The 27,401-nt window shown below is 65.7% G+C and overlaps 4 protein-coding genes across 6 annotated transcripts in view; all 4 read left to right on the top strand.

The window, feature by feature from the left end:
- S100A10 (S100 calcium binding protein A10) overlaps positions 1-790 on the top strand; it is a 14,565-nt gene extending 13,775 nt beyond the window's left edge. Inside the window, exon 4 of one of the 2 annotated variants that reach the window (XM_050984648.1) lies at positions 244-790. The gene's annotated coding sequence lies outside the window, so the exon portion shown is untranslated. The remainder of the gene's footprint in view (positions 1-243) is intronic. The other variant, XM_050984647.1, reaches the window with a different exon arrangement.
- Positions 791-1,777: 987 nt separating this feature from the next.
- LOC127060640 (acyl-coenzyme A thioesterase THEM4-like) lies at positions 1,778-5,911 on the top strand. Of its 2 annotated transcripts, XM_050984573.1 has the most exons (6): positions 1,778-2,120; positions 2,313-2,578; positions 3,194-3,380; positions 3,909-4,019; positions 4,617-4,741; positions 5,656-5,911. In XM_050984573.1, the coding sequence occupies exons 2-6, from the start codon at positions 2,371-2,373 to the stop codon at positions 5,715-5,717; spliced, it is 693 nt and encodes a 230-aa protein (XP_050840530.1). In that variant the 5' UTR covers positions 1,778-2,120; positions 2,313-2,370; the 3' UTR covers positions 5,718-5,911. The 2 variants fall into 2 exon arrangements, with proteins under 2 accessions (XP_050840530.1, XP_050840531.1); XM_050984574.1 differs by lacking the exons at positions 4,617-4,741; positions 5,656-5,911 and adding an exon at positions 4,470-4,558.
- A 5,339-nt stretch (positions 5,912-11,250) lies between these two features.
- Positions 11,251-15,626, top strand: LOC103825350 (nuclear receptor ROR-gamma-like). Its single transcript, XM_050984819.1, has 9 exons — positions 11,251-11,332; positions 11,681-11,822; positions 12,513-12,713; positions 12,749-12,982; positions 13,237-13,358; positions 13,446-13,578; positions 14,300-14,407; positions 14,479-14,764; positions 15,398-15,626. Exons 2-9 carry the CDS (start codon positions 11,810-11,812, stop codon positions 15,624-15,626), a joined length of 1,326 nt encoding a protein of 441 aa, XP_050840776.1. The 5' UTR covers positions 11,251-11,332; positions 11,681-11,809.
- A 628-nt stretch (positions 15,627-16,254) lies between these two features.
- TDRKH (tudor and KH domain containing) lies at positions 16,255-24,828 on the top strand. Its single transcript, XM_050984818.1, has 13 exons — positions 16,255-16,430; positions 16,668-16,806; positions 17,500-17,606; positions 18,133-18,328; positions 19,407-19,546; positions 19,623-19,932; positions 20,609-20,772; positions 21,687-21,859; positions 21,947-22,011; positions 23,283-23,422; positions 24,413-24,481; positions 24,587-24,668; positions 24,791-24,828. The coding sequence occupies exons 2-13, from the start codon at positions 16,686-16,688 to the stop codon at positions 24,826-24,828; spliced, it is 1,605 nt and encodes a 534-aa protein (XP_050840775.1). The 5' UTR covers positions 16,255-16,430; positions 16,668-16,685.
- The last annotated feature ends 2,573 nt before the right edge of the window (positions 24,829-27,401 follow it).

Here is a 27,401-nt window from a genome sequence, read left to right as displayed (position 1 = left end):
TCCGCGATGCCGCTGCTTCAGGCTTCTTTCGTGTGGCGGGCTGACCATCGCCTGCAACGACTACTTCGTGCAGCACATGAGCAGCGCGGCCGCCGCTGAGACCCCCCGCCCACCCATGGGTGCCCCCCACCCACCCACCCACCCACCCACCCAGGGGTGTCCACCCCAAACCCGCCTCGGATCCTGTCTCAACCCTAAGTGTGTGCCTTGATCCCCCTTTGGGGTTCTGACCCCTCCCCAAAGGTCCTGAACCCCTCCCGAGGGGCTGAGACCCCCCCCACCCCGGGGGGGTTGAGACCCCCACCCATGGGTGCCCCCCACCCACCCACCCGGGGGTGTCACCCCAAACCCGCCTTGGATCCTGTCCCAACCCTACACGTGTGCCTTGATCCCCCTTTGGGTCCTGACCTCCCCCACAGGGAAGGTGAGACCCCCCCCCCCCAAAGGGGTGATGGACCCCTCCCCACCCATGGGTGCCCCCCACCCATCTTGGGGTGCCCCTCACCCACCTGGGGGTGTCACCCCAAACCCACCTCAGATCCAGTCCCAACCCTAAATGTGTGCCCTGATCCCCCTTTGGGGTTCTGACCCCTTCCCCCCAAGGGCCCTGAGCCCACCCGGGGGGTCCTGACCCCCCCCCCCCCATTGCAAGCTGAGACCCCCCCCCCCACCCATGGGTGCCCCCCACCCACCCAGGGGTGTCACCCCAAACCCTTGGACATCCCCTTGACCCTAAATGTGTGCCCTGACCCCACTTTGGGGTCCTGACCCCCCCTTGAGTGCCCCCCCCCCCCACCCATGGGTGCCCCCAGCCCCCCCAGGTCCTGTTGGGACCCTTCAGTGTCCCCCCCACCCCCCCAGGGGTGCCCCCCACCCCGGGGTGCTGCCCTGACCCCCCAATAAAGGGGTTTTGTATGAGCCGGGGCACTCTCTGTTCTTGGGGACACCTTGGGGACACTCTGGGGACGCCTTGGGGACACTCTGGGGACACTCTGGGGTCACTCTGGGGTCCTTTTGGGGACACTCTGGGGTCCTTTGGGGACACTCAGGGCTGTAGGGGAGCGCTGCGGGGTGACAGTGGGGTCCATGGGCGTCCATAGGGTCCCTATAGGGTTCCATTGGGTTCTATAGGGGATCTATGGGGTTCCATAGGGCTCTGTAGGATCTCTGTAGGATCCATAGGGTTCTATAGGGTCTCTATAGGGTACTGTAGGGTCCCTATAGGATCCATAGGGTTCCATAGGACTCTACAGGGTTCTCTGTAGGGTCTCTATAGGGTTCCATAGGGCTCTATAGGTTCTCTATAGGGTCTCTGTAGGGTCTCTATAGGATCTCTGTAGGGTCTCTATAGGGTCTCTGTAGGGTTCTATAGGGTTCCATAGGTCTCTATTGGGTTTCTCTAGGGTCTCTCTCTCTAGGGTATCTCTCTATAAGGTTCCATAGGTATCTGTAGGGTCTCTGTAGGGTTCGATAGGGCACTGTAGGGTCTTTGTAGGGTCTCTGTAAGGTCTCCATAGGGTCTCTCTCTGTAGGGCCTCTCTCCATAGGGTCTCTCTCTGTAGGGTCTCTCTCTATAGGGTCTCTCTCTGTAGGGTCTCTCTCTATAGGGTCTCTGTAGGGTCTCTCTCTATAGGGTCTCTCTATAGGGTCTCTCTCTCTATAGGGTTTCACACGGCTCCTTTCCGGTCCCTCAGGCCCCGCCCCCGGAAGCGGGGAAACCCGGAAGCGCTGTGACGTCACGGCGGTGGGCGGGGACCCGGCGCGCGTGGGTCCGGGCAGGGCTGGGGACAGGGAGGGGACACGGGGGGACAGAGGGGAGGGAGCGGGCTGGGAGTGGGGGACAGCGGGGCAGGGACCCGGGGGGGACACGGTGACATTGGCTGGGGGCGTGGCGGACGCGTGACGTCACGGGCACCGGGGTTGTGGCTGTGACACCAGTGGTGACGTCACCAGCGGGCGTGACAACACGGCTGGCGTCACTAATCAGCTGTGACATCAGCAGCGACCGCAGTGATGTCAGCAGCGACCTTGCCAGCCACGTGTGACATCACCAATGACCCCAGGATGTGGGTGTGACGTCACCGACCGCGAGTGACATCACCAGTGACATCACCGACCAGGTGTGACATCCCCATCCCCACCGCCCTTTGGGTGTGACACCAGCAGTGACATCATCGTCCCTGTGTGACATCACCGGCGCTGTCACCAAACGCTGTGACCCTGGTGGCATCGCGGTGACATTGCGGGGAGGTCGCGGTGACATTGCGGTGACATCGTGGGGACGTTGCGGTGACATTGCGGTGACATCACAGTGCCATTGTGGTGACATTGCGGTGACAGTGCCGGTGCCATCGCGGTGCCACCCCGGCCATGCTGCGCGGTGCCCGGGCGGTGGCTCGGGCCCTGTCCCCTGTCCCCTGCCCGCGGCGCCGCTGCCACCGGCCGTGTCCCCCGCGGGACCTGGCTGTCCCCAACGCCGGCTGGAGCGAGCGCATGCGGCGCCACTACGGGGAGGAGCTGCGGAGAGCCCGGGAGCGGGGCTGGGCTCGGGTACCGAGCTTCCGCAGATACCGGCCCCGTGAGTGACATTGTCACCTGTGTCACCTGTGTCACTGTGTCATTGTCACTGTGTCATTGTCACTGTGTCACTGTGTCATTGTCACTGTCACTGTGTCACTGTGAGCCCGGGAGCAGGGCTGGGCTCGGGTACCGAGCTTCCACAGATACCGGCCCCGTGAGTGACACTGTCACCTGTGTCACCTGTGTCACTGTGTCATTGTGTCATTGTCACTGTGTCACTGTGTCATTGTCACTGTGTCACTGTGTCACTGTGAGCCCGGGAGCGGGGCTGGGCACGGGTACCGCAGATACCGGCCCCGTGAGTGACACTGTCACCTGTGTCACCTGTGTCACCTGTGTCACTGTGTCACTTTGTCACTGTCACTGTGTCATTGTCACTGTGTCACTGTGAGCCCGGGAGCGGGGCTGGGCTCGGGTACCGAGCTTCCAGAGATACCGGCCCCGTGAGTGACACTGTCACCTGTGTCACCTGTGTCACTGTGTCACTGGGTCACCTGTGTCCCCATGTCCCCAATGTCGCCATTATCCCCAAACCCCTGTCCCCAGCCCCTGTGACCTCGCTGTCCCCAGCCCCTGCTGTGTCCCCAGCCCGGTGACAGCGCTGTCCCCGCAGAGGCGCTGGGGCTGGCCGGTGACAGTGACGGTGACAGGGACAGGGACAGTGACAGGGACACGCGGCTGTTCCCGAGGGCCATCGAGGGGGACGGGGACGGCTTCGAGTTCGCCATGTTCCTGAGTGTCCCCAAGGGCCACCTGCGCTGCCTGTGCCAGCTCGGGCCCTTCCTCGAGGGACACCCGGGGTGAGTGACACCCGCTGTCACCTCCTGTCACCTCCTGTCCCCTCTTGTCACCTCCTGTGCCAGCCCGGGCCCTTCCTCGAGGGACACCCTGGGTGACTGCCACCCACTGTCACCTCCTGTCCCCTGTGTGACACCGCTGCCATCTGTCTGTCACCCCCATGTCCCCATTGGGTGTCCCCCATGTCCCCTGCTGTCCCTCTCACGTCACCCCTGCTGTCCACAATGTCCCTGTGCTGTCCCTTTGTCCCCAATGTCCCCCTGCGGTCTCCAATGTCACCCTGCTGTCCCCAATATCCCCAATGTCCCCTGCTGTTCCCAATGTCCCCAGGGTCCCTCTGCTGTCCCTTTGCTGTCCCTGTGTCCCCTTTTGTCCCCAGTGTCCCCAATGTCACCCTGCTGTCCCCAATATCCCCAATGTCCCCTGCTGTTCCCAATGTCCCCAGGGTCCCTCTGCTGTCCCTTTGCTGTCCCCAATGTCCCCAGTGTCCCCAATGTCCCCAATGTCCCCTGCTGTCCCCATGTCCCCAGGCTGGCCCACGGCGGTGCCATCGCCACCCTCATTGACACCTCCCTGGGGACGCTGGCGCTGGCGGTGGCCGGGCGGGTGGTGACAGCCAACCTCAGCATCGACTACGTGGCGTGAGTGGCACTGTCCCCAGGGTCCCCAAGGGTCAGGGGGTGTCCCCAGGGGTGTCCCAAATGTCCCCAAGGCTGTGCCAAATATCCCCAAGGGTGGCATGAGGGTCCCCAGAGGGCCAGAAGATGTCCCCAAGGAGGGTCTGAGTGTCCCCAAGGGTCAGGGGGTGTCCCCAGGGGTGTCTCAAATGTCCCCAGGGGAGGGGACACACACCCAGGGGTGGCACAGGGAGCTGTGACAGCAACAGGGGTGACACGGGGGGGGGGCCATGGCAGTGACAGGGGTGGCACAGAGAGCTCTGCTGTCCCCACTGTCCCCAGGCCTGTCCCCCTGCTCTCGGTGCTCCTGCTCCAGGCGATCCTGGGGGTGACAGGGGTGGCACAGGGGGCTGTGACAGTGACAGGGGTGACATGGGGGGGCAGTGGTGACCCCAGTGTCCCCACTGTCCCCAGGCCTGTCCCCCTGCTCTCGGTGCTCCTGCTCCAGGCGTTCCTGCAGTGACAGTGACAGGGGTGGCACAGGGGGCTGTGACAGTGACAGGGGTGGCACAGGGAGCCCTGGTGTCACTGTGTGTCCCCTGGTGTCCCCGCTGTCCCCAGGCCTGTCCCCCTGCTCTCGGTGCTCCTGCTCCAGGCGTTCCTGCAGCGCCGCCAGGGCCGGAAGCTCTTCCTGGGCTGTGACCTGTGGGACGCTGAGGGGACAACGCTGCACGCCAAGGCCACCGGTGAGGGGACACTGGGGACATTGGGGACAGCCTGGGGGGCTGGGGACAGCCTGGGGACATCAGGGACACGGGGACATTGGGGACAACGCTGTACACCAAGGCCACCGGTGAGGGGACACCGGGGACGTTGGGGACAGCCTGGGGACAGCCTGGGGACACCAGGGACAGCCTGGGGACACTGGGGACAGCCTGGGGACACCAGGACAGCCTGGGACACTGGGACACGGGGACATTGGGACACGCTGTACACCAGGCCACCGGTGAGGGGACACTGGGGACATTGGGACACTGGGGACAGCCTGGGGACAGCAGGGACACGGGACATTGGGACAACGCTGTACACCAAGGCCACCGGTGAGGGGACACTGGGGACATTGGGGACAGCCTGGGGGCTGGGGACAGCCTGGGGACACCAGGGACATGGGACATTGGGACAACGCTGTACACCAAGGCCCAGTGAGGGACACTGGGGACACTGGGACAGCCTGGGAGGCTGGGGACAGCCTGGGGACACCAGGGACAGCCTGGGGACACTGGGGACACGGGGACATTGGGGACAACGCTGCACGCCAAGGCCACCAGTGAGGGGACACTGGGGACAGCCTGGGGACACCAGGGACAGCCTGGGGACACTGGGGACACGGGGACATTGGGGACAACGCTGTACACCAAGGCCACCGGTGAGGGGACACTGGGGACGTTGGGGACAGCCTGGGGGGCTGGGGACAGCCTGGGGACACCAGGGACACTGGGGACATTGGGGACATCCTGGGGACACCAGGGCCACCGGTGAGGGACACGGGCTAGGGACACATCTGGGGACACTGGAGGGGGTGGGGACACATTGGGGGGGGTCTGGGGATACGCTTGGGGACACTGGGGGTCCCCACCTGAGGTGTCCCCTCTGTCCCCAGGGCTCTTCATCCAGCAGGACCTCCCCAAGGAGCCAGCACGGGGAGGGGACAGCGCCCGGTGACTGTCACCTGTGTCACCTGTGCCACCTCCTGTGCCACCTGTGTGACCCTCGGTGCCCTCCCTGTCCCCCAGTGCCACCCTGGCTCTCCTTCAGCCATCCCTGGCTGTCCCCAAATGTCCCCCAAAGCCAACCCCTCCATGTCCCCAAGTGTCCCCAGGGCTGTCCCCGTGCCCATCACAGCCACTGCCACCACCCCTCGTGTCCCCTCGTGTCACTTTGGGGTCCTGGGGGGGGGGAGGGGGGTGGGACCCCCCAAAATGGGAAATTTGGGGTCCCCGAACCCCAAAATTGGGGAATTTGGGGTTCCTAAATCCCAAAATTGGGGAATTTGGGGACAAATTTGAAGATTTGGGGGCTCCAGAGGGGTCCCTGCACCCCAAAATTGGGAATTTTGCGGTCTCTGTACCTAAAATTTGGGAAATTTGGGGAGTCGGGGGTCGCTGCACCCCAAAAATTTGGAATATTTGGGCAATTTGGGGTCTCCGAACCCCAAACTGGGAACTTTGGGGGGGTCCCCGCACCCCAAAATTGAGCCGGGGGGTGGGGGGGTTGGGGTCCCTGCACCCCAAAATTGGCAACTTTAGGGTCTTTGAACCCCCAAAATTGGGAAATTTGGAGTCCCTGAACCTCAGAATTGGCAACTTTGGGGTCCCCGCACCCCAAAATTGGGGAATTTAGGAGGATTTGGGGTGTCCCCCCCCCCCTCCGTGCCTCAGTTTCCCTGCGGGGAAATTCGCAAATTTCCCGCGGTTTTTTTTTTTTTTTTGGGGGGGGGGGGGGAGGGGAGAGGGGCAGGATGGGGGTGGGGGGAGGGCGGGGACATGTGGGGGGGTGGGGGCGGGGCGGGGAAATTTGGGGGGTTGGGGGGGGGTGGGGGGGGTGAGAGGAACCCCGAGGCCTAATAAGGGGCCGCGCCCGAGCCCGGCCGGGTGGTGGAGGGAGCCGGAGCCATGAGAGGGTGCGGGGCACGGTCGCGTGTGCAAGGCGGGGCGGGGCGGGGCGTTGCAAGGTGGGGTTGGGGATCACCCCCCAGGTGTGCAAAATGGAGGGGGGGGGGGTTGGGGAGGCGCGCAGGTGGGGTGTGCAGGTGGGGGGGGGGGGGGGGGGGTGGGGATGTTTGTTTGCACCACGCTGTGTGCGCTGGGGCGGGCTGGCAGCGGGGGGTGCACACGAGTGTGGGGGCGCGTGAGGCAGGTGTGGGCAGGGGGTGCACGGGTGTGTCACGGGGTGGTGCAGGTGTGTCCACGGCGGGGCCCACACACCACACGATGTCACGGGGTGCCCACCACGTGTCACGGGTATGATCCACAGGTAGTCGTGTCACCTGACGGGGCACACGGGTGTGGCACACGTGGTCATCACACCCTTGTCGCAGTACACATGCGCCAGTCCACGAACACTGTTAGGGGGTGCACTACGGGGGGTGTCACGGGCTGGACTTGTGCCCCACCGTGTCAGGAACGCACAACGCGTGTCACAAGCCGTGCCAACAGGTGTGGTCACAGGTCACACACACCACCGCGTTCCCAGGCTGTGTCACCAGCCCGTGTCACAGCCCCACGCACGCGTGTCAGGTGCCACACATGTCACACAGGCTGGCACACGTGTGTCACGCTCCCACACGCGTGTCACAGCCCCACACACATGTGTCAGGTGCCACCCGCGTGTCGCCGGCTTGTCACACGTGTCCCCGCGTGTCCCTGTCCCCCCCCCCGCGCACCTGCGGGTCCCTCCCTTGATGTGGCGGCGGCGCCGGGGGTGGGGGGAGGGGACCCCGGGGGGACCCTGCGGTGACAACGGCGGGGACGCGCAGGTGGCACCGCGCCACCCCCCCCCACCCCCCCGTGGAAAACGGGCGGGGCGCCCGGGTTGGATGGGGACCCTCAGGGTCCCCTTGTCCCATCAGTGTCCCCACTGTACTACGTGTCCCCATTGTCCCACGTGTACACTCCGTGTCCACATTGTCCCTTCTGTGTCCCACAGTGGTCCCGCTGTCCCACGTCATGTCACCACGTGCCTGTAGTCTGTAAGAAGAGTAGGGTCCAATACGTGTTAACGAAGCTGGTACACCACAGGTCGACTGGGGCCCGGCGCGGGATGGGGTGTACCAAGGGGGTTGTGGGGAAAGGCGATGGGAATTTTGTAACGCGGTCCATCGGCGTTTTCCCTCCCCCCGCCAGCCGTGAGAGGCGCGGGCCAGGGGTAGCGCTCCGTCAATACCTCCTCAATCACCTTCGCGCCCCCCTCATGCAAGCCTTCGCAGAGGGGAGCGCGGCCGGTACATGCCCCTCACTGGTCCCATCCAGCCCATCCCCAACCCCTCCCCACTGTGCTCCTCCGTTTTCGGCAGGCGGGCGCCCTGCGGGACCGGCGTACGGGTGATCAGGGGCGGCAGACGCTTACCAGTCCCAACCTAACACCCCTTCCTTTTATTGGACTTACCCAAACTAGCCTGCTACCTCCTACGTCTTAGCCGCAGTCCCCGAGATTCTTGGACTCCATTCTACTATCAGCCCGGACCCCCGTCCTACCTCTCCCTCCACCGGACCCCCATTCCCCCCTTTGACCTTGCGCTGGCGACCTACTACTTCCCACGTTTATCCCACCTCCACCATCTTCTCCCCCCCAATACCCCCACATTTCCTCTATTCCCCTCCTCCCATTTTTTGCTGTTCTCTTGTGCGCCCCTCCACATCCATATTACGTTTTTTGGAATGTTGGGTGTGGGGACAGCGACGGGGACGAGGGGAATGGGGGACTGGGATGGTGATGCTGGGGGATGAGGATGGGCGGATCCGGTTGATGGCTTGTGTGTCCCTAGTCCGTCCTCCTAGTTCGATAATGGTGTGTGTCTAAGTCCTGTACGACAGGTTCGTGTACTGGTGGGTCTGAGGTTTTGTGTGACCCAGTCTTGAGCCGAGTCTGTCCAGTTCATACGGGTGTGTCCCAGTCCGTCCCAGTCCGTCCCAGTCCGTTACTGGTGCCACTGGCGCGGTTGCCGCTCCCGCCGGTGGCCGGAGGAGACACCGGGCACGGGCACCCCCAGTGCTCCCAGTATCCCCATCCCAGTGCTCCCAGTGCTCCCAGTGCTCCCAGTATCCCCATCCCAGTGCTCCCAAGTATCCCCAGTTCCCCATCCCCAGTGCTCCCAGTTGCTCACCAGTATCCCCATCCAGTGCTCCAGTATCCCCAGTGTCCCCATCCACAGTTGCTCCAGTTATCCCATTTTTCCCCCAGTGCTCCCAGTAATCCCCAGTATCCCCAGCCCAGTGCTCCCAGTTCCCCATTCCCAGTGTGATCCAGTATCCCCATCACAGTACTCCCAGTTGCCACCAGACCCCGTCCCAGTGACTCCCAGTATCCCCGGGTATCCCCATCCCTAGTGCCTCCCAGTTGCCCCATCCCATACTACCAGTTCCCCTACCCAGTGCTACCAGTATCCCCAGTTCCCCATTCCCCCCCCCAAGTGCTCCCAGTGCTCCCAGTATCCCCATTCCAAGTGCTCCCCGTATTCCAGTTCCCCATCCCAGTGCTCCCAGTTCCCCATCCCAGTGCTCCCAGTATCCCCATCCCAGTGCTCCCAGTTCCCCATCCCAGTGCTCCCAGTTCCCCATCCCAGTGCTCCCAGTATCCCCATCCCAGTGCTCCCAGTTCCCCCGATCCGGCGGGTGCCGGTGGGACCGAGCTGCCCGCCTTACCGGCAGCCCCCGCTGTTTCCCGGTGCCCCGGATTCCCCCGGTACCCCCGGTACCGCCGGTTCCCCGGTGCTGTGGGTGTCCCGGTCCCCCCAGCCGCGGTGGGTGCCCCCGGTTCTCCCGGTGCCCCCGGTACCGCCGGGTTTGGGAGTGCCCCGGTGCCCCGGTAACCCCCGCTGTGATGGCTCCCCCGGTTCTCCCAGTTCCCCTAAACCCGGTGCCCGCCCCAGTTTCCCCGGTACCCCCCGGTTCTGTGCGTGCCCCCGGTGCCCCCGGTGCCCGCCGGTTCCCGGTAGGAGCGGCCCCGCCGCGGCGCTTCCCGGCACGGGCTGAGTAATTCGGGGCGCGGGGCTGACTCAGCGCCCCCAAACCCGGGCGCCCCCGGTTCTCCCGGTCCCCTCGGTGCCCCCCGGTGCCCTCGGTGCCCCCCCCGGGCCGGATGCGCGGGCGGCGCCGGCCCCAAAGAACTGGGGCAGGAGGAAAACGGAGCGGGGGGGGTGACACACGTGTGCGGGGTGACACACGTGTGTGGCAGGGCTGGCACACGTGTCCCGGCTGGCACACATGTCTGGGGTGTCACACGTGAGCGGGGTGTCACACGTCTGGGGGTGACAGGCTCGTGGCAGGGCTGGCACACGTGTCCTGGGGGGTCACGCGTGTCTGGGAGTGTCACACGTGTCCTGGAGGTGTCACACACATGTGGCAGGGCTGGCACGTGTCCGGGTTTGTCACCGGCATGTCCAGGTGTGTCACACGCGTGTGCAGGTGGAGGAGCAGCTGTGCAAGGGCCTTGCACCAGTGTCAGTGCCAGGCCAGGGCTCCCAGTCCCATACTGGGCCATACTGGGATCTCACCAGTCCCATACTGGGCCGTACTGGGAGCTCCCAGTTCCATACTGGGCCATACTGGGAGCTCCCAGTTCCATACTGGGCCGTACTGGGATCTCACCAGTCCCATACTGGGCCATACTGGGAGCTCCCCAGTCCCATACTGGGAGCCCCCCAGTCCCATACTGGGAGCCCCCCAGTCCCATACTGGGAGCCCCCCAGTCCCATACTGGGAGCTCCCCAGTCCCATACTGGGAGCCCCCCAGTCCCATACTGGGAGCTCCCCAGTCCCAAACTGGGCCATACTGGGATCTCCCGAGTCCCAAACTGGGAGCCCCCCAGTCCCATACTGGGAGCTCCCCAGTCCCATACTGGGCCCCGTGCGTTTCCTGTCCCAGGGCCGTGTCCCAGTTGTGGCTTTGTGGCTTCGGCAGCGCCAGCACTGGGTGACAGGGGACACTGGGGACACCACTGGGGACACCAGGGACATCGGGGACACTGGGGACACCACTGGGGACATTGGGGACATTGGGGACACTGGGGGACCTCAGGACGCCCCAGCCCAGGGGTGGCACTGGAGACCACCGGGGACAGCTGTGACCAAAGGGGACACTGTCACCAGTGGGGACAGTCAGTGACACCGTGGGTGGCACAGGTGACACAGGAAGCCATGGGGGAACGGGGACATGTGCACCCACGGTGACGTCAGCACGGGGGGGACACGGGGGTGGCAGCAGCCACACGGGACAGTGCGGTGACACGCGAAGCTGTGGGTGACACGTGAGGACACGGGGGACACTCGGTCCCAAAGGTGACACAGGAGTCCACAGGTGGCACCTGGTCCCCACGGGTGACACGTGAGTCCGTGGGGACACCTGAACCACGGGAGGACACGGGTGGCACTGCAGGTGCCACGGGAGCCTGGTGACAGGGACCCTGTGTCAGGTGTCCCCATGCCAATGTCCCCGTGCCAGTGTCCCTGTGCCAATGTCCCCGTGTCCCCCCAGCCCACATCGAGGTGATTCCCTGCAAGATCTGCGGGGACAAATCCTCGGGGGTCCACTATGGAGTCATCACCTGCGAGGGCTGCAAGGTGACACGGGGGACACGGGGACACGGGGGGGGACAAGGGAAATGGGGGGACACGGGGGACACAGGGGGGTGCAGGGGATGCAGGGAGCACTGGGGACTTGGGGACATGGAAGGACATGGGAACATGTGGGGGATAAGGGGGGACATGGGGACATTGGGGACAAGGGGGGACATGGGGACAAGCGGGATGTGGGGGGGAATTGGGGACATGGAGGAATATGGGGACAAGGGGGGACGTGGGGACCTTGGCGAGCAGGAGGACATGGGGGTGACATTGGGACAGGGGGACATGGTGCCGTGGTGTGACCCGGGTGACACTGGTGACACGTGTGACACGGTGCCACCTCAGGGCTTCTTCCGGCGCAGCGAGCGGCGCGGGCCGAGCCTGGCGTGTCACCGCGGGCAGCGCTGCGACATCGACCGCGCCACCCGCACGCGCTGCCAGCACTGCCGCCTGCAGAAGTGCCTGCGCCTCGGCATGTCCCGCGACGGTGAGTGACACGGGGACACCGCGGGGACACCGCGGGGACAGCCGCCACCCAGCCCGGGGACACCGGGGACTGTCCATGGGGACATCATCCTGTGACCCTGGGGACACCGCTCTGCCCCTGGGGACAAATGGATCCCCTGGGGACACCACTCTGTGACCCTGGGGACATGGATCTGTGCTCTTGGGGTCATCTGTACCCTGGGGACATCACCCTGTCACCCTGGGGACATGGATCCCCTGGGGACACCAGGACTGTCCTCTGGGGACATCGATCTGTGCCCTGGGGACAGTAGTACCCTCTGGGGACACCAGGGACTGTCCCTGGGGACATGGATCTCTGCTCTTGGGGACATCCGTACCCTCTGGGGACATCACCCTGTGACCCTGGGGACATCGATCTGTGCCCCTGGGAACAGCTGGACCCTCTGGGGACACCAGGGACTGTCCCTGGGGACACTGCTCTGTGCCCCTGGGGACGGCTGGACCAGCCCCTGGTGTCCCCGCATTTGGGGACACCCGCCCCGGCCCCTGAGGACACCTGTCCCCTGCCCCGGTGCCACCTGGGGACACCCGTCCCCTGTCCCTGCGCCGCCTGTCGCCGCGCTGGGGACAGCCCGAGGTGTCCTTGGGGAAGGTCCGGGCCGCTCGTTGTCCCCCGCGGTGTCACCCGCTGTCCCCTCTGTCCCCGCAGCCGTCAAGTTCGGCCGCATGTCCAAGAAGCAGCGGGACCGGCTGCAGGCCGAGGTGCTGGAACAGCTGGAAAAGCGGGAAAAAAACCGGGAAAAAACCGGGAACAAACTCGGGAACAACGGGAACAAACCCGGGAACAACGGGAACAAACCCGGGAACACCGGGAACAAACCCGGGAACAACGGGAACAAAGCCGGGAAAAGTGGGAAAAATGGGAAAAGTGGGAAAAAGGGGAAGGGGAGAAGCGGGAGGAGGAACGGGCGGCCCCGGGACCATCTCTGCCCCCCCCGGCGGGGCGCTGTCCCCCGCTGTCCCCCGCTGTCCCCGCGGGCTGTCCCAGCAGGGCGTGGCCCGCGGAGGAGGTGACAAAGCGGGGACAGGACGGGGACAAGGAGGGGACAGCGGGGACAGGGCCGATCCCTCAGCCCGGTGCCGGCGGCGTCCCGGAGTCACCCGCGGGCCTGGAGATCGGTGAGTGGCACCGGGGACTGTCACCTGCGGGGGTGGCAGGGTCACCTGTTCTAGCGGGGCTGGTGGCACCTCGGGATGTCACTGTGGGTGCTCCATGGTGGTGGCACCGGCTCTGTCACCTGTGGATGCCACCACGCTGGTGACCATCAAGGCCACACACCGGGCCACCCTTCCTGTCCCCAAGCCCTGCATGTCCCCTCAGAGCTGCTGACCCAGTGTCCTGCTGTCACACCGTGTCACCCCTGTCCCCTCAGAGCTGCTGACCCAGAGTGTCCTGCTGTCACACCGTGCCACGTGCCACCCCCGCACCGAGGACCTCCAGGGCCACCATTGGGCCACCTTCAGCCCCGAGGAGATCCGCGCCTACCAGAGCCAGGTGCGGGCCGGGCAGGGGACGCGGTTGTCCCCAGGGGTGACAGGGCTGTCCCCAGCGGTGGCGCGGGGGTGACAGCCGCTCCCGCAGCCCATGGCGGAGATGTGGCAGCGCTGTGCCCGCCGTGTCACCGAGGCCATCGAGCGCGTGGTGGAGTTCGCCAAACGCCTGCGCGGCTTCCTGCAGCTCAGCCAGCACGACCAGATCGTCCTGCTCAAGGCGGGTACGCTGCCACCGTGTCCCCGTGTCACTGTCACCACCCCAGGGCCACCCCGGCCCCTGCTGCACACTCACAGGGATGCCCCGGCCCCTTGTCCCCACACCCAGGGAACCCTGTGCTCTTGTCCCCACCCCCACGGCCACCCCCCTCCATTGTCCCCACCCCCAGGGCCACCCCATCTCACTGTCACCAGCCCCAGGGCCACCCTGTGCCCTTGTCCCCAGCCCAAGGGCCACCCTATCCCCTTGGGACATTGTCCCCAGCCCTAGGGACACTCTGTCCCCTTGTCCCCAGCCCCAGGGCTATCCCATCTCCTTGTGTCCAGCTCTGGGGGCCACCATGTCCCCTTGTGACAATCCCATGTGTCCCACGGTGAGGTGACAGTCCCCAAAGTCCCCCCCCATCCTCCCTGGCGAGGTGACAATCCCGTGTGTCCCACGGTGAGGTGACAGTCCCCAAAGTCCCCCCCCATCCTCCCTGCCGAGGTGACAATCCCATGTGTCCCACGGCGAGGTGACAGTCCCCAAAGTCCCCCTCCACCCTCCCTGCCGAGGTGACAATCCCATGTGTCCCACCGGAAGGTGACAGTCCCCAAAGTCCTCCCCATACTCCCTGCCGAGGTGACCCTGCCCGGGGCCACCACCGCGGCGTCCCCGCCGCACCCCCTGGGGGCGGTGGCGGTGTCGCCGGTGCCAGCAGCGCTGTCGCCTGCCGCGGGTGACAGGTGCCATGGAGGTTGTCCTGCTCCGGATGTGCCGCGCCTTCGACGCCGCCACCGGCACGGTCCTGTTCGAGGGCAAACTGGCGGGGCCCGAGCTCTTCCGCTCGCTCGGTAGGGCGGCGACACGGGCTGGGGACACGCGGGGACACGTGGGGACAGCGGTGACACCGGGCTGTCCCCAGGGTGTCCCGAGCTCGTCGCGTCCGTCTTTGACTTCGCGCGGGGGCTGAGCGCGCTGCGCTGCTCCGAGAGCGAGCTGGCGCTGCTCAGCGCGCTGCTGCTGCTCAACGCCGGTCAGCCACTGTCCCCAAGTGTCCCCAAGTGTCCCCAAGTGTCCCCTCAGCGTCCCCACCCCCTGTCCCGCTCCGTGTCCCCGTGTCTCCCTGTCCCGCCCCACGCGCTCCCCAAACCCACGGGGTTTGTCCCTAAGCAGGGTGGGCAGCGGGGTGTCCCCAGAGTGTCACCAAGGTGTCCCCAAGGTGTCCCCAAGGTGTCCCCAGGGTATCCCCAAGGTGTCCCTGGGGTGGCCCCGAGGTGTCCCTAACGTGTCCCCAGGGTGTCCCTAAGATGTCCCCGGAGTGTCCCCAGGGTGTCCCCAAGGTGTCCCCCACACTGCCCCAGGGTGCCCCCAGGATGTCCCACACGTGTCCGTCCAACGGATGTCCCCACATCCTGGCCGTCCCATGCCTAGGTGTCCCCAGGGGTGTCCCCAGCAGCGTGTCCCCATGTCCCTGTCCCTCCTGTCCCCATCCCGCTGTCCCCACACCCGTGTCCCTGTCCCCAGCCCCTGTCCCTGTCCCCACACGCTGTCCGTGTCCCCGCGGTGTCCCCAGGCCGGCCGTGGCTGCAGGACCGCCCGCGGGTGGCGCGGCTCCAGGGACAGCTCGATGTCGCCTTCCGGCTCCTGCTGCGCCGGACCCGCCGCGAGGGGCTCCTGGCACGGGTGGGGACACCGGGGGGACACCGGGTGGGGACGGGGACACAGGGGCAAGGGGGCGTGGGATCTGGGGGACAGGGGGGGGCTGGGGGCGACCCTGGCCCGGGGGATCCTCAGCCCGTGTGTCACGCGTGTCCCCCCCGTGTGTGACTGCGGTGTCACAGCCGTGTCCCCGGGTGTCCCAGCCGTGTCCCCACGCGTGTCCCCGCGGTGACAGCCGTGTCCCCGCAGCTGCCCGCCCCGGGCCGGCTCCGCGCTCTGTGCTCGCAGCACCTGGAGCAGGTTCAGGCTTTCCGCCGCCTGCACCCCGCGGGGGTCTCGGCCGCCTTCCCCCCGCTCTACCGGGAGCTCTTCGCCCCCGATCCCGCCGATGGCCCCGCGGGGACCCGCTGAGCGCCACCCGGGGACCGGGGGGACAACCGGGACCATCCGTGACCCTGCTGAGCGCGACATCGGGACCACCGGGATCATCGGGACCCCCGGGATCACCGGGATCACCGGGACCGCCCCTGCACCTGGAGACACCTGGGGGTGCTCCCACCCAGGCACCCGCCGGGAATGCGGTACCTGGCGGGGTTCTGTCCCCCGTGGGTGCCCGCTGTCCCTGTCCCCCGTGGGTTCCCACGGTCCCCGTCACCCACAGGCTGTCCCACGGTCCGCCCGCGGTGCCGGGGCTCAGTGAGGAGCGGCCGTGCCGGTGTTTAATTGGAATAAAGGCGTTTTTGGGGACCGCGTGTCCGTGGGCTCCGTCACGGGGGAGAGACAAACGGGGACACCGGGAGCGGCGTTAGAGCCCCGCCCCGCGCAGCGCTCCGAGCTGCTATAGGTTCCCGTGTCTGTCACTCAAAATAGGAGGCGGGCATTCGGATTTTATGGCTCTTTGATTGGTCTGACTCTCCGCTACTCGCCGCTGATTGGCTGCTTTATTCCCAATATTTCCCCTCCAGCCTGTGGGAGGTCTCGCGGGGATTGGCCGCTGCTCCGCAGGCGGTGATTGGGTGGGAGGGGAGGAGCCGCGATGTGATTGGTGGAGAGCGGGAGGAGGCGGAGCCAGCGGCGGGGCGCGGGAGGCGGTGGAGGCGGCTCCGGGGCCGCATCGAGGCCCGAACCGGGCCGGGCCCGAACCGGGGCCTTTCGGGGCCGGGCCAGGCCGAGCCAGGGTCGCTCCGGACCGAGGGGCGTCCCCGGCACCTGCAGGTACCGTGAGACCACCCGGGGGGCGCGGCCGAGGTGGCTGCGGGGGCTCCGCTGTCGCTGCACCGGGCCCGGGGCCTGCACCGGCGCTCCCGGAGCCGAGCCCTCGGTGAGGGTACGGGTGAGGGGAGACGGCCGGGGAGCCCCCGGTGTGGGGGGTGCAGCGCGGCCGGGCCACACCGGGAGCTCCCGGTGGGCTCCCGGTAACCCCCCGGTAATCCCCCGGTAAAACCCGGTAAGCCCCGTCCGCAGCCGGCGATGGCGGGACGCGGCCCCGTGCAGAGCCTGAGCAGCCTGCAGAAAACCGCTCTGCTCCTGGGCGTCCCGGCGGCGGCCACCGTGCTCTACATCCTGTACCGGCGCTACCGGGAGAGCCGAGGTGGGTGCGTGTCTCACACCGGGGCCTGACCCTTCCTCCCGGTACCCCCGGGAGCTCCCTCGGGGCGCTCCGCGGGGAGGGGGAGCCCGCGGGAGTCGCTTTTCCCGCTGGGAATTCCCTGTGAGCTCCCCAGGGAGGTCCCTGTCTCCATTGGGACACCTTGGGGACACTCTGGGGACACTCTGGGGACACCTTGGGGACACTTTGGGGACACCCTGGGGACACCCTGGGAAGGGAAAGGTTTTTGGAGTCACTTTTCCCCCAGGGAATTCCATGAAACCCCTTCAAGGGGTGGTCACTGTCCCTCCATGACCCCTCTGGGGACCTTGGGGACACCTTGGGGACACCTTGTGACCTTCTGGGGACTCTTTGGGGACACCCTGAGGAGTGGGGACCCGTCGAAGTCACTTTTCCTGCTGGGAGTTGCCTTGTGAGCTCCTCAGGGGTGTCCCAGTCCCTTCCTGTCCTTTTGGGGACGCCCTGGGGACACTTTGGGGACACCCTGGGGACACTTTGGGGACATCCTGGGGACACTTTGGGGACCCCAATGGGAAGTGGGGGTGCCTTGGGTTCCCTTTTCCCGCTGGGAATTCTCTGTACTCTGTTTGTACCCCCACCCTCCCCCCTCGGGGGGGGTCCCGGCCCCTCCGTGCCCCCCTTGGGGACCCAGCCGTGTCCCCTCTGTCCCCTCAGAGGCGCAGGTGACACTGGTGGCAGACGAGGGGCTGGAGGTGGGGGTCAAGGTGCCCCGCACGGCCCTGAAATCGCTGATCGGCCGCCGGGGAGCCACCATCAACCAGGTGGGGGCAACTGGGGGAACTGGGAGTGCTGGGGGAACTGGGAGTGCTGGGGAAATGGGAGTGCTGGGGGAACTGGGAGTGCTGGGGAACTGGGAGTGCTGGGAGCACTGGGAGTGCTGGGGGACTGGGAGTGCTGGGGGAACTGGGAGTGCTGGGGGAACTGGGTGCGCCAGGAGTACTGGGAGCACCAGGAGCACTGGAGACACTGGGAGCACTGGGAAGGACTGGGAACACCGGGAGTACTGGGGGCATTGGGAGCACTGGAGACATTGGAGATGCTGGGAGCACCGAGAGCACTGGGAGTGCTGGGAGCACTGGGGAGCACTGGGAGTACTGGGAGCAACAGGATCACTGGGGGCACTGGGGAGTACTGGGAGCACCGGGAGCACCACACCAGGAGCACTGGGGGAATTGGGAGCACCGGGAGTACTGGGGGAATTGGGAGCACTGGGGGAACTGGGAGGGACTGGGGGAACTGGGAGCACTGGGAGCACCGGGAGTGCCGCCATCGGCGCTGTCCCCGCAGCTGAGGCAGGAGACGGGAGCCCAGATCGAGCTGGAGGAGGAGGAGGAGGAGGAAGGCGGGCACTCCCTGGTGCAGATCTCGGGCTCGCCGGGCCAGGTGTGCCGGGCCAGGGCGGCCGTGCTGCGCATCGTGGCCGACAGCGCGCCCGTGGCCGAGCAGCTGCGCGTGCCCCAGAGGGCCGTGGGCAGGATCATCGGTATGGGGCACCCCAAAACCCTGGGGGGATCCTTCTGTACCCCCTGGGACACCCCAAATCCCAAGGGAACCCCAAATCCCAGAGCAGCTGCGCGTGCCCCAGCGGGCCGTGGGCAGGATCATCGGTATGGGGCACCCCAAAACCCTGGGGGGATCCTTCCATAGTCATAGGGACACCCCAAAATCCTGGGGGGATCCTTCCATAGTCACAGGGACACCCCAAAACCCTGGGAGAACCTTCCATAGTCACAGGGACACCCCAAATCCCAAGGGAACCCCAAATCCCAGAGCAGCTGCGCGTGCCCCAGCGGGCCGTGGGCAGGATCATCGGTATGGGGCACCCCAAAACCCTGGGGGGAACCTCCATAGTCATAGGGACACCCCAAAACCTTGGGGGGATCCTTCCGTAGTCACAGGGACATCCCAAAACCCTGGGGGGATACTTCTGTACCCCCTGGGACACCCCAAATGCCAAGGGAACCCCAAATCCCAGGGTACCGAGCAGCTCCATGTGACCCAGTGGGCCGTGGGCAGGATCATCGGTATGGGGCACCCCAAAACCCTGGGGGGATCTTTCTGTACCCCCTGGGACACCCCAAAACCCTGGGGGGAACCTTCCATAGCCCCTGGGGTGCCCCAAATCCCAGGGTACCAAGCAGCTCCATGTGCCCCAGCAGGCCGTGGGCAGGATCATCGGTATGGGGCACCCCAAAACCCTGGGAGAACCTTCTGTACCCCCTGGGGAACCCCAAATCTCAAGGGAACCCTAAATCCAGTGTGCTGAGCAGCCCCATATACCCCAGCGGGCCATGGGCCTGATCATCACTATGGGGCACCCCAAAACCCTGGGGGGAACCTTCTGTATCCCCTGGGACACCCCAAAACCTGGGGAGAACCTTCTCTATCCCCAAATCCCGTGGGGACCCTTCCATAACCACAGGGACACCCCAAATCCTGGGAGAACCCCACTCCCACCCCCAAACCCCCTTCCCCAGCCCTCATTCCCTTTGATCACCTCCCCAAACCCCCTCTCCCCGTTTCCCCCCGGTTCCTCTCCGGGACGCTCCCGGTGTCCCCAGGGCGCGGCGGGGAGACCGTCCGGGCCATCTGCCGGAGCTCGGGGGCTCGCGTGGAGTGCGGCCACGAGCCCGACGCCAGCCTGGCCCCGCTGCGCATCATCCGCCTGCTGGGGACGCGCAGAGAGGTGGAGGCGGCCAAGGTGAGCGCGGCTCGGCGCTTTCGGGGGGGCTCCTTCACCGCCCTGGCACCCTCCTCATCCTCGGTGCCCCCGGTAGAAGCTGATCATGGAGAAGCTGTCGGAGGACAAGGCGTTCCGCCGGGAGCTGGCGCAGGCGGCGGCCGCGCGGTGCCCGCGGAAGCAACCCCTGGGCAGCCGCCGGGAGCCACCGGAGCCGCCCTCCGGTCCTCCCGGCAGCCCCGGGGGATGGCAGGAGTGCTGGGATGCGGATTGGGCACCGGCGGCCCGTCCGGAAACGGCGGCGGGGAGCGACGGGATCGAGCCGGAGATGGGGAGTGAGGAGCCCGGGGATGCGGGAGAGGAGCCCGAGGACAGAGGCGAGGAGGTGCCCGTGGCCAAGTTCGAGGGTGAGAGCGGTTCCCGATGGGAATTGCGGTTGGGGATGGATTCCCTGGGATTTTTGGGATCTGGGGAGGGATTCTGAGCAGTTCCCTCCATCCCTGCCGTGCCTTTCCTGGAGGGATTTTGGGGGATTCCCTCTGTCCTGGGGCTCTGGGGTTTGGGGGATTCCCTCCATCCTGGGGCTCTCCCTTTTGGGGGATTCCCTCCATCCTGGGGCTCTCCTGTGCCTTTCCAGGAGGGATTTTGGGGGATTCCCTCCGTCCTGGGGCTCTCCTGTGCCTTTCCAGGAGGGATTTTGGGGGATTCCCTCCATCCTGGGGCTCTCCTGTGCCATTCCCGGAGGGATTTTGGGGGATTCTCTCCATCCTGGGGCTCTCCCGTGCCTTTCCCAGATGGATTTTTGGGGTGTGTGCCTCATCCCGTGCCTCTCCTGAAGGAATTTGGGGAGATTTTGGGGGTTCCCTCCATCCTCTGCCTGTCCCAGCAGTATTTTGGGGGGATTTATGGGATTCCTCTCATGCCTTGGCTGTCCTGGTGGGATTTTGGGTAGATTTTGGTTGGATTTAGGTGGATTTTGGGTGGATTTCAGTGGATTTTGGGTGAATTTCAGTGGATTTTGGATAGATTTCAGTGGATTTTGGGTAGATTTCAGTGATTTCCCTGCTCTGGGGGCTCCCTCAGTGCCCAGCCCAGATTTCAGCTTCCCTGCTGACGAGCACCTGGACGTTTACGTGTCGGCGGCCGAGAGCCCCGGGCACTTCTGGATCCAACTGCTGGGCACACGCAGCCTGCAGCTGGACAAACTGACAGCTGAGATGGGCCACTTCTACCAGAGCAGCCCCCCCGTGAGTGCCCTGTGTCCCCTGTGTCCCCTCTGTGCCCCCTGTCCTGTCTGTGTCCCCTCTGTGTCCCCTCTGTGTCCCTTCTGTGTCCCCTGTCCTCTCTGTGTCCCCTCTGTGTCCCCTCTGTGCCCCAGCACTGGACAAGTTAATGGCCAAGATGGGGCACTTCTACCAGAGCAGCCCCCCAGGAGTCTCCTCTGTCACTTCTGTGTCACCTCTGTGTCCCCCCATGTCCCCTGGTGTCCCGGCATTGTCCCCACCATGTCCACGTTCCCCTGTCCCCATGTCCCCATGTGCCCTCCTGTCCCAGCACTGTCCCCATGTCCCTTATCCCCGTCCTGTGTCCTGTCCCAGCACTGTCCCCATGTCCCTTACCCCCTGTCCTCATGTCCCCTCCTGTCCCAGCACTGTCCCCATGTCCCTGCTGTCCCAGCACTGTCTCCACTATGTCCCTGTCCTCCTGTCCCTGCTGTCCCAGCACTGTCCCCACCATGTCCATGTCCCCACGTCCTGTGTCCCCTCCTGTCCCAGCACTGTCCCCACCATGTCCACATCCCCCTGTCCCCATGTCCCTGCTGTCCCAGCACTGTCCCCTATCCTGTGACCCCCCTCCCCATCCCATGTCCCCTGTTGTCCCAGCACTGTCCCACCACACCCCCCTGACTGTCCCCATGTCCCTGCTGTCCCAGCACTGTCCCCTGTCCTGTGTCCCCCTCCCCATCCCATGTCCCCTGTTGTCCCAGCACTGTCCCACCACACCCCCCTGACTGTCCCCATGTCCCTGCTGTCCCAGCACTGTCCCCTGTCCTGTGTCCCCCTCCCCATCCCATGTCCCCTCCTGTCCCAGCACTGTCCCCACCATGTCCATGTCCCCCTGTCCCTGCTGTCCCAGCACTGTGTCCCCTGAATGTCCCCAGGTGCCACCCCCGTCCGTCCGTCCCGGTGACATCGTGGCCGCCCCGTACCTGGACGATGGCGAGTGGTACCGGGCGCGTGTCCTGGGGACACTGGACAACGGCCACCTGGACCTGTACTACGTGGACTTTGGGGACAACGGCGAGGCCCCCCCCGAGGCTCTGCGGGCCCTCAGGTGTGCCAGGGGGGTGACACTGCCGGGATCGTGTCCCTGTCCCCTGGGGCGATGTCCCCAGGGAGTGCCATCCCCGTGTCCTTGCAGGAGCGACTTCCTGAGCCTGCCCTTCCAGGCCATCGAGTGCAGCCTGGCCGGGATTGTCCCCAACGGTGAGCTGGGGGACAGCCCTGTCACCTGCTGGGGGGGGACATGGCACTGTCACCTCTTGGGGGGGGGACATGGCACTGTCACCTGCTGGGGGTGGGGACATGGCACTGTCACCTGCTGGGGGGGACATGGCACTGTCACCTGCAGGGGGTGGGACAGCCCTGTCACCTGCTGGGGGGGACATGGCACTGTCACCTGCAGGGGGTGGGACAGCCCTGTCACCTGCTGGGGAGGGGACATGGCACTGTCACCTGCTGCAGGGGGGGGACAGCCCTGTCACCTGCTGGGGGGGACATGGCACTGTCACCTGCTGCAGGGGGGGGACAGCCTTGTCACCTGCTGGGGGGGACATGGCACTGTCACCTGCTGCAGGGGGTGGACAGCCCTGTCACCTGCTGGGGGGGACATGGCACTGTCACCTCTTGGGGGGGGTGGGCATGGCACTGTCACCTGCTGCAGGGGGGGGACAGTCCTGTCACCTGCTGGGGGTGGGACATGGCACTGTCACCTCTTGGGGGGGGGGTGGGCATGGCACTGTCACCTGCTGCAGGGGGGGGACAGCCCTGTCACCTGCTGGGGGTGGGACATGGCACTGTCACCTCCTGGGGGGTGGGACACAGCTCTGTCCTCTCCCGAGGGTGGCACATGTCCCCATCCCCACCCAGGGTGGCACATGGCCCATCCCCAGGCTATGTCACTGCTGTCCCAGTGTGTTTGGTGTCCCAATGTCACCGCTGTCCCCGGTGTGTCCCAGTGTATAACCGCTGTCCTGGTGTGACCTGTGTCCCTGCTGTCCCAGTGTGTCCAGTAGTACCACAGTGTCCCTGCTGTCACCCCTGTCCCCAGTGTGTCCCCACAGGTGGCACGTGGCCCCAGGCTGCCCTGGAGGAGTTTGATGGGCTCCCCTGTCCCCGTGTCACCTGTCCCCATGTCCCCGTGTCCCCACAGGTGGCACGTGGCCCCAGGCTGCCCTGGAGGAGTTTGATGGGCTCCCCTGTCCCCGTGTCACCTGTCCCCATGTCCCCATGTCCCCACAGGTGGCACGTGGCCCCAGGCTGCCCTGGAGGAGTTTGATGGGCTCCCCTGTCCCTGTGTCACCTGTCCCCATGTCCCCACAGGTGGCACGTGGCCCCAGGCTGCCCTGGAGGAGTTTGATGGGCTCCCCTGTCCCCATGTCCCCACAGGTGGCACGTGGCCCCAAGGTGCCCTGGAGGAGTTTGATGGGCTCCCCTGTCCCCGTGTCACCTGTCCCCATGTCCCCATGTCCCCACAGGTGGCACGTGGCCCCAGGCTGCCCTGGAGGAGTTTGACCGTCTCACGGGCTGTGCCCGCTGGGCCCCGCTGGTGGCTCGGATCTGCAGCTACGGCCCGGCCGGGCCCTGCCTGCGCCTCTTCACGCACTGCCAGGGACAGGTGTGTCACCAGGTGTCCCCAGGTGTCCCCAGAACTGTCCCCAGGTGTCCCCACTGTGACCACAACTGGCCCCAAGTGTCCCCAGGGTCACCAGCATTGTCCCACTGTCCCCATTCCTGGTGTTCCCTGTGACAGGCAGGTGTGTCACTGGGGTCATCTGTGTCCCTAACAATCGTCCCCAAGTGTCCCCAGTGTCCCCATTCCTGGTGTTCCCAGTAACATGGACAGGTGTGTCCCCAGCAACTGTCCCCAGGTGTCCCCACTGGCCCCAGGTGTCCCCACTGGCCCCATTCCTGGTGTTCCCAGAGCCACCGGCAGGTGTGTCACTGGGGTCCCCAGGTGTCACCAAGTGTCACCAGAACTGTCCCCAGATGTCCCCAGTGTCCCCAGATGTCCCCACTGTCCCCTTTCCTGGTGTTCCCAGTGACACGGACAGATGTGTCACCAGTGTCCCCAAGTGTCCCCAGAACTGTCCCCAGGGTCACCAGAACTGGCCCCAGGTGTCCCCAGTGTCCCCATTCCTGGTGTTCCCAGAGCCATGGGCAGGTGTGTCACTGGGGTCCCCAGGTGTCACCAAGTGTCACCAGAACTGTCCCCAGGTGTCCCCAGGGTCACCGGAACTGTCCCCAGGTGTCCCCACAACTGTCCCCAGGTGTCCCCGACTGTCCCCATTCCTGGTGTTCCCAGAGCCATGGGCAGGTGTGTCACCAACTGTCCCCAAGTGTCCCCATTGAGCCATGGACAGGTGTGTCACTGAGGTCACCACAACTGTCCCCAAGTGTCCCCATCCCTCCCGTGCCACAGCCAGGTGTGTCCCCAGCTGTCCCCAAGTGTCCCCATCCGCCCCGTGCCACAGCCAGGTGTGTCCCCAGCTGTCCCCAAGTGTCCCCATCCGCCCCGTGCCACAGCCAGGTGTGTCCCCAGCTGTCCCCTCAGTGCCATTCCCTGTCCCCTCATTGTCCCCTGTCCCCATTCCCGGTGTCCCCGCAGAGCCTGGACGTGGGAGCAGAGCTGATCCGTTTGGGCTACGCCGTGCCCGGGCCCCCCGAGGAGCCCTCGGTGAGCTGCTCCCGGTGTCCCCCCCGGTGTCCCCCCCGTGTCCCCTCCCGGTGTCCCCTCCCAGTGCCGGTGTCCCGGGAGGGCTCATCCCGCTGTTCCCACCAGGACAATCTCGGCTGCGCCGCCATCCCGAGCCCGGTGGAGCCCGGGGACAGCCCCGGGACCCCGTCCTGCCTCAGCCTGCCCGGTGAGCCCGGGGTGTCCCGGTGACACCGTTCCGTGACGCCGTTCCCGGTGTGCCCCGGTCGGGAGCGTTCCCTGCCCCGGGAACGGTGTCGGGACCCCCCTGACCCCTCCCCGGTCCCGCAGCCGCCGCCGTGCCCGGGGACGCTGTCACGGTGAGCTGAAGCTGCCCGTGCCCGGTACCACCGGGAGCCGCTCCCGGTGACCCCATCCCGGTAACCGGAGCAGCTCCCGGTGCCACCACCGACTGCAATCCCTTCTCCGGAGCCCTCCGGGAGGCCGGACCGACAAATCGCGGGGTCGCTTGTGCCTCTTGTCGGGACACGACACGCCGGACCGAGGGCCGGCGGTGCCCCTTCCGTTACCGGGAGTTCCCGGTTCCGTCGCCTTGTTTTGCTGTTCCGTTGCACTAATTTTGGTTCTGAGTTAATAAAGTTGAAGGTTTCTCAGCGCTCCGTTCTCCCCGCGGGGCTCCAGGCGGGAACCGGGCGCAGGCGCGCCGCGGGCAGCCCCCGGTGGGGTCCTTGCGCTCCGGTGCGCGCGTCCCGCGCAGGCGCGCCACGGGCAGCCCTGTCGGGCTCTGCGCAGGCGCAGTGCGGGCAGCGCGGGGTCCTCGGTGCCGTGAGGGAGCGGGGCCGCCATGTTGGCCCCAGGGGCGGCGGGACGGGTGCTGAGCCGGGCCCTGAGCCTGAGCCATGGCTCGGTGAGGGGATGGGGGCACCGGGAGTGGCGGGGGAACGGGCCCTGAGCCTGAGCCATGGCCCGGTGAGGGAGGGGGCACCGGGAATGGTGGAGGGCGCTTGCGGGTCGGTACCGGGGGAGGGGGGTTGCTCCCAGAGTGGAGCAGCCCCCGGGGATGCGGGGGCCGGGAGTGGGCTTGGGGTCGGTACCGGGGGCGGCGGAACGGGCTCTGAGACGGCCCCATAACCCTGTTATGGAACCCTATAGGCCCTATAGACCCCATACCTCCGTTATGGAACCCTATAGACCCCATAACCCCATTATGGAACCCTATAGACCCCATAACCCCATTATGGAACCCTATAGATCCCATAACCCCTGTTATGGAGCCCTATAGACCCCATAACCCCGTTATGGAACCCTATAGACCCCATAAGCCCATTATGGAGCCCTATAGACCCCATAGAGCCATTATAGAACTGTGTAGGCCCTATAGACCCCATAACCCCCTTATGGAATCCTATAGGCCCCATAGCCCCTATAGACTCCATATATTCCCTAGCCCCTGTAGACCCCACAGCCCCTGTACCGTACCCAGGCCCCATAACCCCCCCAGCCTTCAGAGACCCTGTAACCCCCATTGTTATGGAAATGTTCTGGACCCTGCAGGGCTTGGTGCCCCATCCCAAACCCTATTCCCATGGGACCCCTCTGGAACCTTCCAAAACCCTCCAGGGCTCAATTCCCCATCCTGAGCCCCGTTCCCATCAGAAGCCTTTAGAACATTCCAGAAGCTGGCAGAGTTGGGTGCCCTGTTCCCATCAGAACCCTTTAGAACGTTCCAGAACCCCGCAGGGCACAGTGCCCCAGCCCCATGGGCACATTCTAGAAGGTTCCATCCCTGCAGGGCTCAGTGCCCCAGCCCCATGAGCACACTCTAGAAGGTTCCATCCCTGCAGGGCTCAGTGCCCCAGCCCCACAGGCACACTCTAGAAGGTTCCATCCTGCAGGGCTCGGTGCCCTGTTCCCACGGGCACATTCTAGAAGGTTCCATCCCTACAGGGCTCAGTGCCCCAGCCCCATGGGCACATTCTAGAAGGTTCTATCCCCCTGCAGGGCTCAGTGCCCTGTTCCCACAGGCACATTCTAGAAGGTTCCCCCCCGCAGGGCTCGGTGGTGGTGGAGCGCGTGTGGCCGGTGCCGCTGGGCCGGGTGGGGGCGGCGCCCCGGCTGCACCCGCGGCGGCACCGCGTGTACCGGCTGCTGCGGGACGGGAAACACCTGCCCCGGGGAGACATGGAGCTGCTGCTGAGCCGTGCTGTGCAGGGTGAGCAGGGGTGCCTCATCCCTTGGGTCTGGGGGTTCCTCATCCCTTGGGGTCTGGGGGTGCCTCCTTCCCTTGGGGTGCCTCATCCCTTGGGGTGCCTCCTTCCCTTGGGTTGCCTCATTCCCTTGGGGTGCCTCATCCCTTGGGGTGCCTCATCCCTTGGGGTTCCTCATTCCCTTGGGCTGCCTCGCTCCCTTGAGGTCTGGGGGTTCCTCATCCCTTGAGGTTCCTCCTTCCCTTGGGTTGCCTCATTCCCTTGGGGTGCCTCATTCCTTGGGGTTCCTCATTCCCTTGGGCTGCCTCGCTCCCTTGAGGTCTGGGGGTTCCTCATCCCTTGAGGTTCCTCCTTCCCTTGGGTTGCCTCATTCCCTTGGGTTGCCTCATTCCCTTGGGGTGCCTCATTCCTTGGGGTTCCTCATTCCCTTGGGCTGCCTCGCTCCCTTGAGGTCTGGGGGTTCCTCATTCCCTCAGGGTGCCTCATTCCCTAGGAATTGCTTGTTCCCTGGGCTCTGGGAATTCTTCATTCCCTGGGGTTTGGGGGTGCCTCATTCCCTTGGAGGGCCTTGTTCCTGGGCTCTGGGGGTTCCTCATTCCCTGGGGATTCCTCATTCCTTGGGTTCCCGTTCCCTGGGCTCTGGGGGTGCCTCATTCCCTGGGAATTCCTCATTCCCTGGGCTCTGGGAATTCCTCATTCCCTTGGGGTCTGGGAATTCCATGTGCCCTTCCTGG

Source organism: Serinus canaria, chromosome 25 (assembly GCF_022539315.1).
Source record: "Serinus canaria isolate serCan28SL12 chromosome 25, serCan2020, whole genome shotgun sequence".
Lineage (NCBI taxonomy): Eukaryota > Metazoa > Chordata > Aves > Passeriformes > Fringillidae > Serinus > Serinus canaria.
Note: the sequence above shows the minus strand (reverse complement) of the source record. Positions and strands in the feature narration are given on the sequence as shown.

Bases quoted from the DNA above. Each gene is read 5' to 3' on its own strand.
- LOC127060640 (XM_050984573.1), top strand. From the start codon at position 2,371: ATGCTGCGCGGTGCCCGGGCGGTGGCTCGGGCCCTGTCCCCTGTCCCC. The intron at 3,381-3,908 runs GTGAGTGACACC...CCATGTCCCCAG, and splicing joins TTCCTCGAGGGACACCCGGG to GCTGGCCCACGGCGGTGCCA. The intron at 4,742-5,655 runs GTGAGGGGACAC...CTCTGTCCCCAG, and splicing joins GCTGCACGCCAAGGCCACCG to GGCTCTTCATCCAGCAGGAC.
- LOC103825350 (XM_050984819.1), top strand. The intron at 12,714-12,748 runs GTGGGAAAAATG...AAAAAGGGGAAG, and splicing joins CGGGAACAAAGCCGGGAAAA to GGGAGAAGCGGGAGGAGGAA. The intron at 14,765-15,397 runs GTGTCCCCAAGG...GCGGTGTCACAG, and splicing joins GTCCCCAGAGTGTCACCAAG to CCGTGTCCCCGGGTGTCCCA.
- TDRKH (XM_050984818.1), top strand. From the start codon at position 16,686: ATGGCGGGACGCGGCCCCGTGCAGAGCCTGAGCAGCCTGCAGAAAACC. The intron at 19,547-19,622 runs GTGAGCGCGGCT...TGCCCCCGGTAG, and splicing joins GAGAGGTGGAGGCGGCCAAG to AAGCTGATCATGGAGAAGCT. The intron at 20,773-21,686 runs GTGAGTGCCCTG...GAATGTCCCCAG, and splicing joins TCTACCAGAGCAGCCCCCCC to GTGCCACCCCCGTCCGTCCG.